The sequence below is a fragment of the Mus musculus genome, chromosome 9 (assembly GCF_000001635.26).
Source record: "Mus musculus strain C57BL/6J chromosome 9, GRCm38.p6 C57BL/6J".
Lineage (NCBI taxonomy): Eukaryota > Metazoa > Chordata > Mammalia > Rodentia > Muridae > Mus > Mus musculus.
Genome location: NC_000075.6, coordinates 50,917,299 through 50,936,462, shown reverse-complemented (window position 1 = coordinate 50,936,462; position 19,164 = coordinate 50,917,299). Strand labels below are relative to the sequence as shown.

Sequence of the window (19,164 nt, the reverse complement as noted above, 5' to 3'; positions counted from 1 at the left end):
GGTTTCTGCCCTGTTTGAGTTCCTCCCTTAGTCCCTCAGTGTACTATGATTCAGGCTATGTAAACCAAATAAACTTCTTCTCCAAGTTCCTTTTGGTTATAGTGTCTCATCATAGAAATAGTAATCTTAAGACAGCCACTAATGTGTCTTTACTGAAGAAAATTACATTAATTTTTTTTTTCAAAATTTATGTTGGTCCCCTCCCAAAAAGATTTTAGAAGGCTTTCATCTCTTCAGGTTGTAGCATTTAGTTTTATTGAAGTCATGTACATAGTGTAGAATTAATTTTCAGTTAAACTGTTTTAATAAAGATTGTAACACTGAACAAAGATAGCACATTCATCCTGTAAAATTATTACAGTCGTTTGCATGGCTGTACAGTTACATGATAGTTACAAAAACAAGTCTATCTGCTCTTGGGTAGATCAGAATTGTTTCTTTGAGCAGATCAGGGTTTGAATTATTGAAACTATGTCTAGGTCTTACAATGAAAGTAATGCTTATGGCATCCCTTCTCTGGTATATCAGAGAATTCATTCATGTTCTTTGCCTTGGAAGACTTTTATTTAAATATGTTGTGAAGAAACAATATATCTTTAGCAAATTAGCAGAGAGTACATAGGCAGAAAAAAATAAAATAAAACTTACTTTAAGATGTGGTGTGACCATTGTGCCACCCCTGCTGTTATCTGATATTGGGCTCTTGGAATTTATGTTGAACCTATGAAATTTGGTTGGGGTTACTTCTCCAAAGGCAAGAAACTTGGGAAACATGTTTTTTTTGTGTTATTTGAATTTTCATTTTTTCATTAAAAAAAAGTCAAAAGTTTTACCTGAGCTTATTCTATTGTTGTGAATAGTTTTAAATATTCTCTTCTTTTACAGATTATCTTGCTAATCATGGCCGATTAAATGAATCTGAAGCCAGGAGAAAATTCTGGCAAATTCTGTCTGCTGTTGATTATTGCCATGGCCGGAAGGTAGTGCACAGAGACCTGAAGGCTGAAAATCTCCTGCTGGATAACAACATGAATATCAAAATAGCAGGTAAGTAGGATGTACCTGCCTGGGAAATGATCCAGTGAAAGCCATTGTCCTGAGTGTATGGAAAGAGCCCTGCAGGCAGTTGGGCTTTAGCAAGATAGAGTTACCTCTTAGTCCTATGTGTGATTATGAAGAAAGAAAATAGGTTCTCTTTCAATGTATAAAGTGACAGGACTGTACTTGGGGGAATCTGAGTTGGCATCTAAATTTCTTGGGAGGTTCTGTAAACAGGTTGTTTGTCAATGTGAAGCTGATTAGAAGGCTCGAGAGGGCCAGAAGTGCTGGTCCAGTGAGGATGCAGACAAAGGAGGTGATGGCAGCAGAAGACGAACGACACAGAGAGACACATCACACACATTTCTGTGTATGTGTGTGTTGTCTTCTGTGTTTGTTTGTTTTTTATCGTTTTTGAGACAGAGTATTGGATCTCATATAGCCCAAGCTGGTTTCAAGCACATTATGTAGCTCGGGCCACCTGGTGGTTCTCCTACCTTTGCTTCCCCAGTTGTGAGATTACAAGCATCTACCACCATATCCAGCTCTTTAGATTTCATGATGTGAGTTTCTTTTTCTTCCTTCCTTCTCTCTCCTCTCTCTCCTCTCTCTCATCTCTCTTCCCCCCTCTCTCTCTTCTCTCTTCTCTCTTCTCTCTCTCTCTCTCTCTCTCTCTCTCTCTCTCTCTCCCCCTCTCTCTCTCTCTCTCCCTCTCTCTCTCTCTCCTGTCTTACTATGTAACCCTGGCTGGCCTGGAACTCACTAGAGCAGGCTGTCCTTGAACTCACAGAGATCTACCTGCCTCTGTTTCCCAAATGCTAGGATTAAAGTTGATAATGTGAGGTAGAATCAGGGTTGAGTAGAAAACAACATCTGTTCCAAAACCACCAGGAGTAACTGGAACCAGCAGGGTCCAGGGACGCAGGAACCCCGCCCAACCAGTGGCTTGGGTTCCATCCAGTCTGCACCAGTTTACCTTGGGCACAAACTCAGTAGCCAGTTCCACAGCACCCAGAGGAGGCTCAAATCCCAGGCGCTCTAACTCACCCAGGATCCCAGGATCCTAGGCTCCTAGGAGCTTGGTCACACTAGGATCTCAGGGTCGCAGAGGCAGCTTGAACTCCCAGGAACTCTGACACACCCAGAATCTCAGGATCACAGAGACAGCTGGACTCTGAGGAATTCTGGCAGAACCAGCATTACAGGAAGGACAGGCTCCAGTCAGATATAGCAAGGGCAAGTAGCACTAGGTATAATCAGATAGCGGGAGGCATACGTAAGAACATAAGCAATAGAAACCAAGGTCCCTTGGCATCACCAGAACCCAATTCTTCCACCACCATAGCAAGTCCTGGATACACCATCACACTAGAAAAACAAAACTCTGATCTAAAATCACTTCTCATGATGGTGATAGAGGACTTCAAGAAGGACATAAATAACTCCCTTAAAGAAATACTGGATAACACAGGTAAACAGGTAGAAATCCTTAAAGAGGAAACACAAAAATCCCTTACTTAAAGAATTACAGGAAAACACAAACAGGTGAACAAAATGAGCAAAACCATCCAAGATCTAAAAATGGAAATAGAAACAATAAAAAAATCACAAAGGGAAAAAACCCTGGAGTTAGAAAACCTAGGAAACAAACCAGGAGTCATAGATTCAAGCATCACCAACAGAATACAAAAGATGGAAGAGAGAATCTCAGGTGCAGAAGATACCATAGAAAACATTGACACAACAGTCAAAGAAAATGTAAAATGCAAAAAGCTGCTAACTCAAAACATCCAGGACACAATGAGAAAAACCAAACTTAAGGATAATAGGTATAGAAGAGAATGAAGATTCCCAACTTAAAGGGCCAGTAAATAACTTCAACAAAATTATACAAGAAAAATTCCCTAACCTAAAAAAAGGAGATGCCCATGAACATACAAGACACCTAGAGAACTCTAAATAGACTGGACCAGAAAAGAAATTCGTCCTGTCACATATTTATCAAAACACCAAATGCACTAAACAAAGAGAGAATATTAAAAGCAGTAAGGGAAAAAAGTCAAGTAACATATAAAGGCAGACCTATCAGAATTATACCAGACTTTTCACCAGAGACTATGAAAGTTAGAAGATGCTGGGCAGATGTCATACATACCCTAAGAGAACATAAATGCCAGCCCAGGCTACTATACCCAGCAAAACTCTCAATTACCATAGATGGAGAAACCAAGATAATTCCATGACAAAAACAAATTTACGTAATACCTCTCCACAAATTCAGCCCTTCAAAGGATAATAAATGGAAAACGCCAACACAAGGAGGGAAAGTACAGCCTAAAAAAGCAAGAAAATAATCTTCTTTTAACAAACCTAAAAGAAAATATCCACATAAACTTAATTCCACCTCTAACAACAAAAATAACAGGAAGTAACAATCACTTTTCCTTAATATCTCTTAGCATCAATGGACTCAATTCCCCAATAAAAAGACATAGACTAACAGACTGGATATATAAACAGGACCCAGCATTTGCTGCATACAGGAAACATACCTCAGTGACAAAGACAGACACTACCTCAGAGTGAAAGGTTGGACAATAGTTTTCCAAGCAAATGATCCCAAGAAACAACCTGGAGTAGCCATTCTAATTTCCAATAAAATCAACTTTCAACCAAAAGTTATCAAAAAAGATAACACTTCATACTAGTCAAAGGAAAAATCTACCAAGATGAACTCTCAATTCTGAACATCTATGCTTCAAATGCAAGGGCACTCACATTCATAAAAGAAACCTTACTGAAGCTCAAAGCACACATTGCACCCCACACAAAAATAGTGGGAGACTTCAACACCCCACTCTCAGCAATCTTCAGATCATAGAAACAGAAACTAAACAGAATCACAGTGAATCAATCTAATTGAAGTTATGAACCAAATGAATCTAACAGATATTTATAGAACGTTTCATCCTAAAGCAAAAGAATAAATGTTCTTCTCAGCACCTCATGGTACCTTTTCCAAAATTGACCATATAATTGGTCACAATACAGGCCTCAACAGATACAAGAAGACTGAAATAATCCCATTTATCCTATCAGATCACAACGGACTAAGACTGGTCTTAAATTCCAACAAAAACAATGGAAGACACACATATACATGGAAGCTGAACAATGCTCTATTCAATGATAACTTGGTCAAGGAAGAAATAAAGAAATTAAAGACTTTTTAGAATGAAAATCATACCAAAACTTATGGACACAATGAAAGCAGTGATGAGAGGAAACTCATAGCTCTAAGTGCCTCTAAAAAGAAACTCAACAGCACCCTGAAAGCTCTAGAACAAAAAGAAGCAAATGCACCCAAGAGGAGGAGACGGCAGGAAATAACCAGACTCAGGGCTGAAATCAACCAAATAGAAACAAAAAGAACTATACAAAGAATCAACAAAACCAGAAGCTGGTTCTTTGAGAAAATCAACAAGATAGATAAACCCTTAGCCAAACTTACCAGAGGATACAGAGAGAGTATCCAAAGTAATAAAATCAGAAATGAAAAGGGAGACATAACAACGGAAACTGTGGAAATCCAAAAACTCATCAGATCCTACTACAAAAGTTTATACTCAACTCATATACTTAAGTGACCCCAAAAATTCAACCAGAGAACTCCTAAAGCTGATAAACAACTTCAGCAAAGTGGCTGGATATAAAATTAACTCAACCAAATCAGTAACCTGCCTCTACTGAAAGGATAAAGAGGCTGAGAAAGAAATTGGAGAAACGACACCCTTCACAATAGTCACAAATAATATTACATATCTTAGTGTGACTCTAACCAAGCAAGTGAAAGATCTGTATGACAAGAACTCAAGTCTCTGAAGAAAGAAATCCAAGAAGATTTCAGAAGATGGAAAGATCTCCCATGTTCATGGATTGGCAGGATTAATATAGCCAGAAGGTAGAAAGAATCCAGATATCCCTCAACAGAGGAATGGATACAGAAAACGTGGTACATCAAAACAATGAATTCATGAAATTCTTTGTTAAATGGATGGAACTAGAGAATATCCTGAGTGAGGTAACCCAATCACAAAAGAACAAACATGGTATGCACTCACTGATAAGTGGATATTAGCCCAAAAGCTCTCAATACCCAAGACACAGTTCACTGACCACGTGAGACTGAAGAAGGAAAACCAAAGTGTGAGTGCTTCGGTCCTTCTTAGAAGGAGAACAAAATACTCACCAGAGCAAATACGGAGACAATGTGTGGATCAGAGACTGAAGGAAAGGCCACCCAGAGACTATCCCACCTGGGGATCCATCCCATATACAGTTACCAAACCCAGACACTATTGTGGATGCCAAGAAGTGTATGCTGACAGAAGCCTGATATGCTGTCTCCTGAGAGGCCCTGCCAGAGCCTTACAAATACAGAGGCAGATGCTTACAGCCAACCATTGGACTGAGCGCGGGGTCCCCAATAGAGGAGTTAGAGAAAGGACTGAAGGAGTTGAAGAGGTTTGTAACCTCATAGAAAGAACAACAATGCCAACCAACCAGACCCCCCCAGAGCTCCCAAGGACTAAGCTATCAACAAAGGAGTACACAAGGCTCCAGCTGCATATGTAGCAGAAGATGGCCTTGTCATGCATCAATGGAAGGAGAGGTCCTTGGTCCTATGAAGGCTTGATAGATGCCCCAGTGTAGGGGAATAGAGGGCAGGGAGGTGGGAGTGAGTAGGTGGAGGAACACCCTCATAAAAGCAAGGGAAGGGAGGATGGGATAGGGGATTTCCAGGAGGGGGGGGGGACGACAAGGAAGGGGGATAACATTTGAAATGTAAATAAAGAAAATATCCAAGAAAAAAGAAAAAAGTTGATTTCTTAATTCACATACTCAAAACTCACTCATATATGGTAAAATATATGCCAGGCATTATGCTATGCTAAATATGTGATATGTATAAATTATTTCACAGCATTATCTCAGGTTGTAAGTACAGAAAAATGATATGTATTGAGCTGGGGTTATATAGAGCTCAGTGATAGAGCATTTGCTTAGCACATGCAAAGCCCTGTGTTCAGTTCCCTGAACCACCTAAAAAAGTGGCAAGGGTGTAACTATGTCCCAAGTAGGACAGGAACATAAGGAGGGACCATCAGTCACTCTGAGAAGCCAGGGAAGCATCACCAATCAGGAAGTGTTTGAGCTCATTCTTCATGGGGTCAATACTGCTGATATAGCAAAACTTAAATATTTGGTGCTGGCAAGAATCTCTAGTGAGAAACTCTGAACTCTTCTCTTAGTGTACCTACATAAAGACAAACAGACAGACAGACAGGTATACATATACATATACATTTGGTAATTAATTCTTGCTAGCAGCAGAGGGGAGTTAAGTAAGGATTGTTCCAGTTCCCTTCTCTATTTGCCTGGGAGCCACACCTCTCTCTCTCTGGCCAGGTGAGAGGGAGGCCTGCAGCAATTAACTCTTTGTGAGCCAGGAAAAGAAAGTCACGCTCACAGGAAAAACAAGTGTTACATAGGTAAATATTCATAGACACACACACATTCATACGCACATTCATGTTGGGCCCGACTGCCTGTCTCATCCTCTCCACAAGTATATATGTATACTTACATATATACACCTATACTTATGTATACACATATTTGGTGGATGGAGCAAAAGCCCCCACAAGGAGGTTTCATTGAGCAAGTGCCAGCACAGAAAGAACTCCCTCATTCTGGATAAAAGTAAACTCCAACCTTTATTGCTTAGAGAAAGAAAAACTTCTATCTTTTCATTGAATATGAAAAAACCCTGTCCTCGTCAGTAAGAAGAAATCTGGTGTTAAGAAAAAATGTGTCTAGTAAGAAGCCTGCCTGCTCTCTCTGCTTTTTCTCTTTTTCTGCTCTCACCTTCTCATTATTCCTAGCTCTTGTACTTTTTCAGGATACATGATCACATGGTATTCTGAACATCTATTTTTTTTAAAAGTTCACAAGTTCAAACATAGATTCAAATCATAAATTGAATAAAGAGTTACAACAGAAATGTTTACATGTATTTAGTAGTTGTCTAATTAAACATTTATTATCTGCCATTAGCTCCGAAAGTTCATTAAGAGTTTAAAACAATAATTCTTATGTCTAAGTTAGCATGGTTTTTTCACAAGGCAAGTCATCTACCTAGTGTCTTATTAATTTTGAGGTTTTGTACAGATAAACCAGATAATATTTAATTTTTGTCTTTACACCTAAAATAAATTGTTCATTCTCAGTTTACAGTGTTTAGTTATCAGGTAATGGTTTCATACCCAGCCCAGAAGGAATGCATTCCCTGATTGTAAGTAAGTCTGCTTTCTCTCTTAGGCAATTAGCTCATGACACATGAAGGTTTACAGAGCCCTCATTGCAGCTTTAATATTACAGAGGGCTCAAAATTACTTGTATAAACTTAGGAATTCTGTAGAATCATTATTAGGAATTATGAAATCATCAGTTTGTCTACATAGCATCACTACAAGAACAGTACATCTTCACTGAGCTGCAGAAAATCTGCCCAGTAGGGTGGGCTAATGCCTAGGAATTGTTATATTAATGCAATAATGACAGGAAACACATATCAACTGCAAGAAGCAATCCTGAGATGAAGTCTCTTTGGGGCCTTGCCTCTTCGAGCTCACCAATCTCAGACCATGCAAAAACAATGGGCCACCTTCAGGAAAGTCACATGCTAACCTTAGCCTGTTCTACATGTCTCCTGACAGGTCAGGTGGTCAGGGTCAGATCTTGAAGGATTCTACATGTTATAAAGTTTAGATGTGGTTTTTAAAAGGATTTGTCTTGGGCTGGAGAGATGGCTTAGTGGTTAAGAGCACTGACTGCTTTGCCAGAGGTCCCGAGTTCAACTCCCAGCAACCACATGGTAGCTCACAACTATCTGCAATGGGATCCGATAACCTATTCTGGTGTGTCTGGAGACAACGACAGTGTCCTTACATACATAAAATAAATAAATCTTTTTTTTAAAAAAAGGATTTGTCTTGAGTATTTATACGGGTTTTAGCTGTTTGAAAATTTTATATATGTATCTTGATTAAATCCACCCCTTTCTCTTTTTTGAGGAGGGGGGATGTGAAAAGAGGTTTCTCTGTATAACCCTGACTGTCCTGGAACTATGTAGACTGGGCTAGCCTCAGAGATTCACCTGCCTCTACCTCCCAAGTGCTGGGATTAAGGGTATGTACCACCACACCCACCTGATCCCTTTTTATCTATCCTCCATATGACTTTTCCCTCCCTACATTATGTGTTTTGTTTTGTTTTTTAACCCACTGAGTCTACCTAGTGCTGCCTCTGTGTGCATGGGAAAGCTGACCAGCAGCCATCAGTTCCTCACTAAAGTTGGAACTTCATGAATCCCTCCCCAATGCATGCTGGGATTTTGGCTGGCTTGATCTTGTACAGGACTTGTACAGGAAGTCCCAGCCTCTGTGGGCTCATGTGTGTAACAGCACTGCCATGTCCATTAACTACTGTTCTGATGCAGAGGTCCACTACCTCTGTCTCTTATAGTCTCCCCTCCTTTCCAGGGTGATCCTTGAGCTTGGAGGGAGTGGGCATGGTATAGCTGTCCCTTTTAAGGCTGGACACCTACAACAGTCTCTCACCCTCTGCATATTGGCCAGGTGTGATCTCTGCATTTCTCACTGTTGTAAAAAGAAGCTTCTCTAGTGAGGGCTAAGAGATGCACTACTCTACCATTGGCAGGAGCTTGGTGGATCAGAAAGTACAGGCCAGGTTAGAAGCTTGTCTTTTAAATGATCCCCCACCAAATAGTTGTTCTTTATCAGAAGATCTGATAACTTTTGATGGCTCTGCTTACCTTTAAGGATGTATTTTTTTAATATCTCAGAAATCTTGATTTTATAGAGACCTAGCACAGGACAGGCGAAACTCCATGTAAAGAAAAATCAAAAGAAAAAAAAAGACAAAATTATTATTGGCCAGGCAGTGGTGGCACACGCCTTTAATCCCAGCACTCAGGAGGCACAGGCAGGCAGATTTCTGAGTTCGAGGCCAGCCTGGTCTACAGAGTGAGTTCCAGGACAGCCAGGACTACACAGAGAAACCCTGTCTCAAAAAAAACAAAAAAAAACAAAACAAAAAAAATCCCTCAATTTATTAACTTCCCTGCTGCTTTTGCTTATTAAGATTTCTATAATTTGATAAAAGTGAACTTTTTAAGCCACTTACCTTGAAATTAAAAGGACAAATCAAAATCATGTTTTCATTTAAAATGTATCTATATTTAAAAGACAGAAATAGATAAATCATGGATAGTTTTCATAATTACAGAAGCGTGGCTCTGAAATTTTTTTTTTTTTTTTTGGTTTTTCGAGACAGGGTTTCTCTGTGTAGCCCTGGCTGTCCTGGAACTCACTTTGTAGACCAGGCTGGCCTCGAACTCAGAAATCTGCCTGCCTCTGCCTCCCGAGTGCTGGGATTAAAGGTGTGCACCACCATGCCTGGCTTCTGAAATTAATTTTAGCATATTATTTTAGCAACAGTGCAGAGCCATGGCTGTACCTGCAGGCTGTGTTCAAGTTGTCTCAATCCTAAGGCCTCCCTTTCGTGAACTAGTAGCTTGGGGCATCCTGGGGAAAAGCTGAAACAAGGCAGCACGGCTCTCCAGGATCCCACGCCCATCCCCGCAGCATTGGCTCCTCACCATCTTGACCATTTTACTTAGAATGACCATTATGCATTAAGTTACGTTTAGTTTTAGTCTCCAGCTTTCACATCTTGAAAGTTATATAGTAAATACCTGATGATTCCAATATAACTTCAGGTTTTCAGAAAATAACTATAACTCAGAACTGGAGAGATGGCTCAGCAGCAAAACACACCCAGTACCCATGCCAGACAACTCACAGCTACCTATAACTTCAGCTCCAAAGGACCTAGCATCCTCTTTTAGACTCTGCAGGCACCATATGCACAATACACATATACAAATATGTACAATATTTAAAAATAATAAAACAAATCCTTTTTTAAGAAAGAAAAATTACCACAATCCAAACAAGACTCCATGTGCAGTGCTGAGTCTGAGTAGGCAGAGCAGATACAGGCTCTGCTGATGCCATTGCATCTGCCCGCTTGGGTAGACTGACCTCTCCAGTCAGAGCTCCTGATGGCTTGCTTAGGCATGATTGTGTTTTTCAGGGACAGTGTGTAGAGGTTGATGATTATTTAGACGAGGAGGCAATACAGTGTAGTAGGTGAGAAGTAGGCTGCTGGGGAATGAATCCTTACTAGCTTACTGACCTTGGAGACATTGTCTCGCCTTCCTGTTCTCGGTTTCCTTATCTGGAAAGGGGGAATGGCACAGACTCTTATCACATAGTGGCTGTTACATGAATTAATATTTGCAGAGTACTTAAAACTGCGCCTGGTACTTGGTCCTGTTCAAGTGTTTGTAAATTATTGTTAGTTAAGTCTCTTGGCACCATGTAAATACTTAATAAAAGGTGACTGCTACTTATGTTCAATGCATAATTGCTCCATTGAAACAAAGCTGTAAAACTTTGATAATCAACTAACCTCCTTCAGCACATTAAAACAAACAAACCTTCCTAGGCAAATGGTTGGACCTGGAGGGCATCATCCTGAGTGAGGTAACCCAATCACAAAAGAACTCACATGATATGTACTCACTGATAAGTGGATATTAGCCCAGAAACTTAGAATACCCAAGATATAAGTTACAATTTGCAAAACACATGAAACTCAAGAAGAACGAAGACCAAAGTGTGGACACTTTGCCCCTCCTTAGAATTGGGAACAAAACACCCATGGAAGGAATTACAGAGACAAAGTTTGGAGCTGAGACAAAAGGATGGACCATCTAGAGACTGCCATATCCAGGGATCCATCCCATAATCAGTGTCCAAACGCTGACACCATTGCATACACTAGCAAGATTTTGCTGATAGGACCCTGATATAGCTGTTTCTAGTGAGACTACGCCGGGGCCTGGCAAACACAGAAGTGGATGCTCACAGTCAGCTATTGGATGAATCACAGGGCCCCCAATGGAGGAGCTAGAGAAAATACCCAAGGAGCTAAAGGGATCTGCAACCCTATAGGGGGAACAACATTATGAACTAACCAGTACCCCGGAGCTCTTGACTCTAGCTGCATATGTATCAAAAGATGGCCTAGTCGGCCATCACTGGAAAGAGAGGCCCATGGGACTTGCAAACTTTATATGCCCCAGTACAGGGGAACGCCAGGGCCAAAAAGTGGGAGTGGGTGGGTAGGGGCGTGGGGGGGAGGGTGGGGACTTTTGGGATAGCATTGGAAATGTAAATGAGGAAAATACCTAATAAAAAAAACCTTTAAAAACATAAAAATAAAAATAAAACAAATAAACCAAAAAGTCACCTGGCTTTAAAGCCTTACTGAGGCAGATAGTAAAGGAGCAAGGGGGTGCATCATTGAAATTACCTGTCTGGTTACATCTCCCCTGAGCAAAACCTTAAGTGTAATTAGTAATGTCAAGTTAGCTAGCTTAGTGTGACCTGTGTGTCATGTCACTTATCTGAGCTCAGAAGGAAGGAAGGTTTCTTTTCTGACTTGTTTGGTGGCTTATCACCTCTGCCACTGCTTCTACAGCTTTCCATTTACTTACTAGAAGGCCTTGAGATAAGGTTTCCATGGGTACAGTTTCAGTCTTCTGTCCTACAAATGAGAAAGAATGGAGATGAAAAGGGGATTTATTAAAAGATACTTGTTGACCTTCTTCCTTTCATTATCCCACTATCTTCCTGCCACAGGTATCATAGTAATGGGAAGATAGCCTTGCAGTGCAAGCAGGATGACACACCCATTTATCAGTCCTGCTTTGCAGGCTCAGTTCATCAAACCTGCATAGGTCTTCATTGATGTTGTTCTTCCCACCCTTTCTCCATGAAGCTAAGGATTATCATTTCTTTGTTTCTTGGATCTTAGATTCCCTGATTGGGCACAGTTAGATGGTTCTAAATGGTTCACACTGGTCTGAGGATAATGTTTCATCCTAGCTTTGGTGCCTTCCTGTCAGACAGTAACTGATGATTGGAGATAAATGAGGCTTTTTCTCGCTGATGAGCAGCAAACTATACATTGTAGTCAGTATTGGCTAATGGGGTTGCAGTCTGTATGATGAGTCAGCTGAGTTCCTGTCACACTCCTACCTTTTATTTGTCAACATTTATTTCCTTGTGATTGTCTTCCTCACTCCTATTTATGATAATTACAAATGTGTACCCTTTCATCAGGCTGGATAGCCTAATTCTATTGATCATTTAAGAAAGACGAAATTTATACAGAAAACCCCTATCTCGAAAAACCAAAAAAAAAAAAACAAAAAAAAAAACAAAAAAGAAAGATGAAATTTAACCCTCAAACAGTCTGCTTCTCAGCAAGAGAATTATTTTTAATTTTTAAAATCACATTGATGTGTGTGTGTGTGTGTGCATGTGTGTGTGTGTGTGTGTGTGGTGTGCATGTGCGTGTGTGTATGTGGTGTGCGTGTGTGTGTGTGTGGTGTGCATGTGTGTGTGTGTGTGTGGTGTGCATGTGTGTGGTGTGTGTGTGTGTGTGTGTGGTGTGCATGTGTGTGGTGTGTGTGTGGTGTGTGTGTGTGTGTGGTGTGTGTGTGTGTGTGTGGTGTGCGTGTGTGTGTGTGTGGTGTGCATGTGTGTGTGTGTGTGTGTGGTGTGCATGTGTGTGTGTGTGTGTGGTGTGCATGTGTGTGGTGTGTGTGTGTGCGTGTGTGTGTGTGTGTGTGTGGTGTGCATGTTTGTGTGTGTGTGGTGTGCATGTGTGTGTGTGGTGTGCATGTGTGTGTGTGTGTGGTGTGCATGTGTGTGTGTGTGGTGTGCATGTGTGTGTGTGTGTGGTGTGCATGTGTGTGGTGTGTGTGTGTGTGTGTGTGTGTGTGTGTGTGTGTGTGTGTGTGTGTGTTGTACTGAAAAGGGAAGGGAAAGTGCAAGTCTGGAGGTCAAAGCACAACTTGGAAGAATCAGTTCTCAGCTTCCACTGGGTCCTGATAGGTCAGAAGGCTTGGCATCAGGAAACTTTACCCACAGAGCCATCGCATCAGCCAAATAACTTTTGTAAAATTATAAATTAGACATATCACACTGTTAGAGAGTAAAACTGCCTGAGTTGTGATACATAAAAATTATTTACTTTTTCTTGGCTTAAAGTAGAGATAGGGTTTGTTTACTTAATTATTTTTCATTCTTTAAAAAAAATGACTTAGATTACTAAACAGTATCTCCTTAGTTAAAAAAGAAACACTGAAATGTTTGGTAAGTATTATTTTATAGCAATAAGTGCTGGCCAGCAGTTAATCCACTTATGCTGTCATCTGTTCCTTGATAAAGCTCAAACTCGAAGCATCACTTCAGAGCTGGCTAGAGGGACAGAAGCTCAGGCCCTGCTGAACCCGAAGCTGCACTGTAGCTGTTTCCAGCTGCATTCGCTGTTTGGTCTATTTCATTACTTTATTCTTACAAACAATAGAAATCTCTCCTGTGCTTGGTGTTCCCATTAGGCAGTAATCAAAAACAGTTTATTTACTCTTTATATGACGTTTTTATTACTAAAGCAGTAGCTGATAGTACCTAATGATGCGTAGACACTGGTAAATCATACTGTTTATCATGATAGCAGTAGTGATTTTTGTTGTCAGGAAAATAAAGGTCATTCATCTTTCAAAACACAGCAGAAGACACCAAGAGTTCTAATATGTGACACTTGTGGGTTGTAACTGGTTAGATTAGAGACAGCTATATGACTCAGCTTCTGAGGCCCAGTTGGTTCCCATGAGTGTCAGTAGCTGATCTTTGATCCTATCTTTTGTAAATATTCAAACCATACATAAGCCAAGTGAGTGAGTGTGGATATATCAGGAAATCTTGAAGCTATTGTGAGAGTAAAGTTCAGAGTATTTGCTTTAGAATCACAGGGAGGGAAACAGGCATCATCTGCACATAATGAGGACAGAGTTGTTTGCATCAGGCGCTCTTAGAATGAATGTAGATTCCTAAAATGAAGGTAACTATGCATTAAAATACAAACATCCTAACTGCTTTTGGTCACATGGTAAGGTGCTATAATTAAACACCTGATAGGTCAGCTTCATCTGGCACAGAAAATAATTTATAATCCATCTTCTTTGTGTAATGGTAGGTACTGACCCTGGATTTTGGGTAGCCTTGCCTCCAATTTTAAGTTATATATATTAAGCTGCTTAGGGGCATACTTGGGGCTTTGATGGAACAGTTTTAACAGTTATAATACCTGACCTGTATTTAAATACAGTTTTACTCCCTTGTAGCTGTGAATAGTTAAACATATCAGTAAAACACATAATGGTGATCTGGAGCTTAATCCAGGTTTCTAAATACTGTTATTCACCAAAAAGAACCATAGTATCTCGGAGCAGTAGTGGTGTTAAGGGCAAAGAAGATGCAAGATGAGTGTGGGTAATCTTTTGGTGTCCAAAGATACACAAGTACTTTAAACTAAATTTTTAAAAAAAGTGTTAGATGAAGTAGGTTGACATAGGGTTAGCCAAATCTGGAACACTGGGAACATCAGAATAAATAACAGCAGTATTTTATTATAGCTCAAAGAGTCAAATATTTACAGTAGTAAATGATACAGCATTTAAATATCTCTTCCTCACCGAGGCGTTGTAATTAATGAGGTGATAGATTTACTTAGTGAGATTTGGCCATTGCACAATGCAAACATATCAGAATATCACATTGTAGTCCATAAATCCATATTATTTTATATTTGGCATTTAAAAAGTAAGACTGTGGGCCAGCAAGATGGCTCATCCTGGGTAATGAGACTTGCTGACAAGCCCTATGACTGGAGTTGAATCCCTGCAGTCCACACAGTGGAAGGAAAGAACTGATTTCAACAAGTTCTCTTCTGACAGCTACATGTGTGCCATGGCATCCACATGCCTCCACACAGAGATAAACACATATTTCTAACTGAAATTTTAAAAATACAAATGAGGACATCTATTAAGGAAACATCTTACCTATTTAATTATCTGATCTGACATGGCCTGAAATCAAAGTCTAGATAGAAAAAGTGTGCCTCTTACCCCAACAGCTGGAGTGGGGCTATCTGTGGAATGTGTCCCCTAACTGAGCTGCCTTGCCTAGTCTCCGTAGGAGAAGAACTGCCTTGCCCAGCAGAGAGCTGATATGTCAATGTTGGGGACTGTCCAGGGAGGCCTCTACCCTCTCAGTGGAGAAAGGGAGTGGGGAATGGGGAGAAGGACTGTGTGGAGGGAGAATGGGAGAAATTAGGGCAGCAAGCAGGATGTTAAAAAAAAAAAAAAAAAGGAGTGCCCAAGTGATCATTTCCCTTACAGTTGCCTAAGCTGCTCTGCTGAGCATCTGTTACTCTTCTACTTCTGCACTGTTGAGACCCTTGCCCTGTATTTTCTTCTGTGGATAACAATACACATGTACGGCATTTGTGTGTGTGGTGAGTGCTTTGTGTGATGAAATAAGAATACAGTAGGCTCTTTGTATCTGTGGGTTCCAAATCCTGGGATTTAACCAACCACAGATGGAAAATACTCTCTGAGTAAAATGTCACATTATTGCTCATGGGTAGCTTACCTCCAATTTTAAGTTATGTTAAACATATGTACATAGGCCTAGGAAACTTGAACCTCTACTAAACTTGTGCAGAGGGTTTTTCCTTGCCATTTACCCTGAGCAATTAAATATAGCGACTAGTTAAATTGACTCTGTACTGTATTAGGTATCATACATAATCCAGAGATGATTTAAAATGTGTAGGAAGAAGTATGGAGGTTGTAGGCAAGTATTGTTCCATTTTATATAGGGGTCTGAACAACCAGATTTTAGTACCCACTGTGTGTCCTGTAACCAATTCTCCACAGATACTGAAGGGCAGTTGTGTAGTTCATTCTGTCTTAGTAAGTGGTAATCTGAAATTTTGAATTTTTCCCATTTCATCTACTTGCTTATTACCCCTTACTTCATTTACTATATGCTGTTTACAGAAAACTATAGACTGTAAATGGAAAGTATCCATATTTCTATGAAGAAATATAAATGGTCTTTTAAAATGCCTCTTTCATTGCCAATTCTTTTACCTGGCATTATTAAATTGGTCACGAATAACTAAGCTATAAATCACTGTTTCAGAGAAGGATGCAAAGTTGTAGGTAACCCTGGTTTCTGTTCCATGTCTGCAGTGCAATAGCAGCTGTATCATCTTTCACAAGTGCTTAACTCTCTCCTGAAATAAGTCTTCCACATTGCTTCATATAATAATGTAATAATATATTATATTGTGATAGTATATGTAATGCATGTAATAAAGTAACATGTAATAATGCCCCTTTAAGACATAGACATGGGCTGTACCTGTGGCTTTCCTTGCATGAATGAGACCCTCACTGCCATTAATGAGTACATACTGTGTTTCAGAAATATTCTATATTTTTCTACTTACATCTTAACACACCCATCACGCTATCACAAAAATAATTTTGGAAGTGCTCTGAAAAAGGTTCTTGAATATGGACAGGTGTGGTTCTGTGATAGCGTAGTGAGCCTGACTGCTGTTGAGTTTGATTTCCACAGAATCAGATACCTAGAAAGCATGTGTCCATTTAGTACCACTTTCTTGTGACTAAACAGGGTGCTTTCTCTGCCTGAATCTGTAAAAATTACATTTTACTGGATGACCTAGACAGTGATTCTTGCTCTCTTGCTAAGAAGTATACTAATGAGCAACCTCAAGGCCACTTACCAGGCTGTCTTCTCAATAGGCTGTGTCTTCCCTCCTTTGAGTTCATTTCACCAGTGTGGGGAGTTCTGAGTCAAGCATTCTCTTTGGCTCTTTAAGACATTGAAATTTTCATCTTGCTACCTGGAGAGTATCTTTCGTTTACATATATGGAAAAGCTCACCTTGCCATTGTGGTATAAAATGCATGTGTCACTGTGCCTATTCCAGGCTCCTCACACATCTGTCCCAGAGTTTGGGTGTGTCTTTGTACAGGAAATTAACCTTTTATTCTCTAAAATGGATTTAAGTATCTTATTCTTAACTCATCCTATAGTTTTTCTAGATTAGAAAGTTAACAACTCTACATATGAGTTACAAGGTGGCAGAAGAGGCCAAGTAAAGAAGACAAGGTCTCTGGTCGTTTTGGAAAGTGGGATGGAGGCGAGGTGGCGCTACATTGTACAGATGGGTGTGCTTGGCATCCTTTCTTCATATGTCCACATATGGCCGACCAGGCATGAATGAATGGGAGGCATTTTCCTAGGTGCATTGTCTTTTCTCTACTGAACCTTGTGCTCCTGATGGCTTTTCTCCTCCCTCTTTATAGTTAGTTCCTTGTGACCTTTTCCTCAAGAAGTTAATAATGGTGGTAGTGGTTTCACAGTACCAGTGCTGACATTTCACATCTGGGCTCTTTTTATGTCTTTAGTCTCATTAATCCTCACTGCATCTTATCTGGGCAGGTGGATTATTCTCGCTGGTGTAGATTTGGAAACCTAAGCTTCAGAGAAGTAGAATACTTTCCTGTGACACTAGAGTTAGCAGAGACAAAACTGTAGGTCAGTTCTGCTTCTCCTGAATTTGTAGTTATTATACTGCTCCATGAAGCGGCTGTGACATGATTACAGTCGTTATTGTGCTTAATGCCTACCTGTTCTTATGTCAGTAGACTGAGAGAATATCTTCCCCCAAGGGACTAATGTGTGTTGTCTCAAGGCGCAAACAAAGCTGTAGTTTACATTAGCACATTGGTGCCTCATAAAAGCTGCTACTGGGCATGTTTATTATTGCAGCTTTACAGCAGGGAAACTAAGGTTCCCAGGTGCTGACGCTGGCCCCAAAGCCAGTCTGTCTCGCAATGGACCAGGTCCACCCCTTGAGTTTTACTTAAGCTCCCTATGCAAACAATGCTTCCCATGCACTATCGAGAACCAAATTCTCTTCTTTGAGTTTCAAGACTCAAAGTACAAGAGAGTGTGGGACTAACTTGGATAACAGTAAGAATTTGTTTCTTGAGTATTATCAAAAGGGCAAACACATCAATGACAAAGGACACTGAAAGCTTGTGTGCATATGCCTATTGAAGGCATTGTGTCCAGTGTTTGCAGAGTGCATTCTAGGTACCAAAACTGTAGATTCAGTGTGACTGAGATTATAAGGAGAAAGGATTACAGTTGCTTTGAAGTGTCATGCCACTGCACTCTGTAAACAAGCATATAGATGAGAGTGGTGCCTGGTGGCTTGTAGCAGACCATATGCTATCATGTTGTAAGGTACTCAGACGGGCATTTGCCTAGAGTGGGATGTATAGATCAGCATTTAAAAAGCTGTTACCAGGTTCTCAATTGTCTCAAAAGCTGCTATATGTTGCTACTTAGTTGGGTTTTACTCATTTGCCCCCTATAGACTTTATAGAATTAAAAGTGGTTGGTAATCATCAAACACCTTACGTTCTACGATAATCAAACTCACAGTGGCTGTTCACACAAATAGATATTTCAGCAAAAAAAAAAAGGGGCAAAAAAAGGCATTGTCATTGTCATAGTGGTCCCACATTATAGAAATGATTACTGAGAAGGACAGGGCAGTTTGAGAGCAGAGATAAAAGTAACATTTATCTCCATCCTAATAGATTTCGGCTTTGGAAATTTCTTTAAAACTGGTGAACTGCTGGCAACATGGTGTGGCAGCCCCCCTTATGCAGCCCCAGAAGTCTTTGAAGGGCAGCAGTATGAAGGACCACAGCTGGATATATGGGTATTGCTTTGCTTTGATATGTTAAATGTATCTATCATGATAGTCGGTACTCTGGCCTATTTCAGAAGCTCCTAGTAGTAGTCTTCCCATCTAATAGACTATTATTAGTCAGAGCATCTGGAAATGGATCCCTAGGAAAGAATTTCCTGAGACAGGTGTTGTCACCTAATATCACCAATGATTTGAAGTAACGATAAATGATCACATTTAGACCACTTAGTATTTATTA

General features: G+C 40.2%; 1 protein-coding gene across 5 annotated transcripts in view; it reads left to right on the top strand.

Moving 5' to 3' along the window:
* Positions 1-19,164, top strand: part of Sik2 (salt inducible kinase 2) — a 119,489-nt gene that overhangs the window by 72,670 nt on the left and 27,655 nt on the right. For all 5 annotated transcript variants that reach the window (XR_379116.2, XM_006510267.3, XM_017313332.2 and 2 more), the window contains exons 4-5: positions 886-1,047; positions 18,811-18,935. Coding sequence is in view for 4 of the 5 variants with exons in the window: in XM_006510267.3 (XP_006510330.1) it covers positions 886-1,047; positions 18,811-18,935 (287 nt within the window). In the remaining variant the exon portion in view is untranslated. The remainder of the gene's footprint in view (positions 1-885; positions 1,048-18,810; positions 18,936-19,164) is intronic.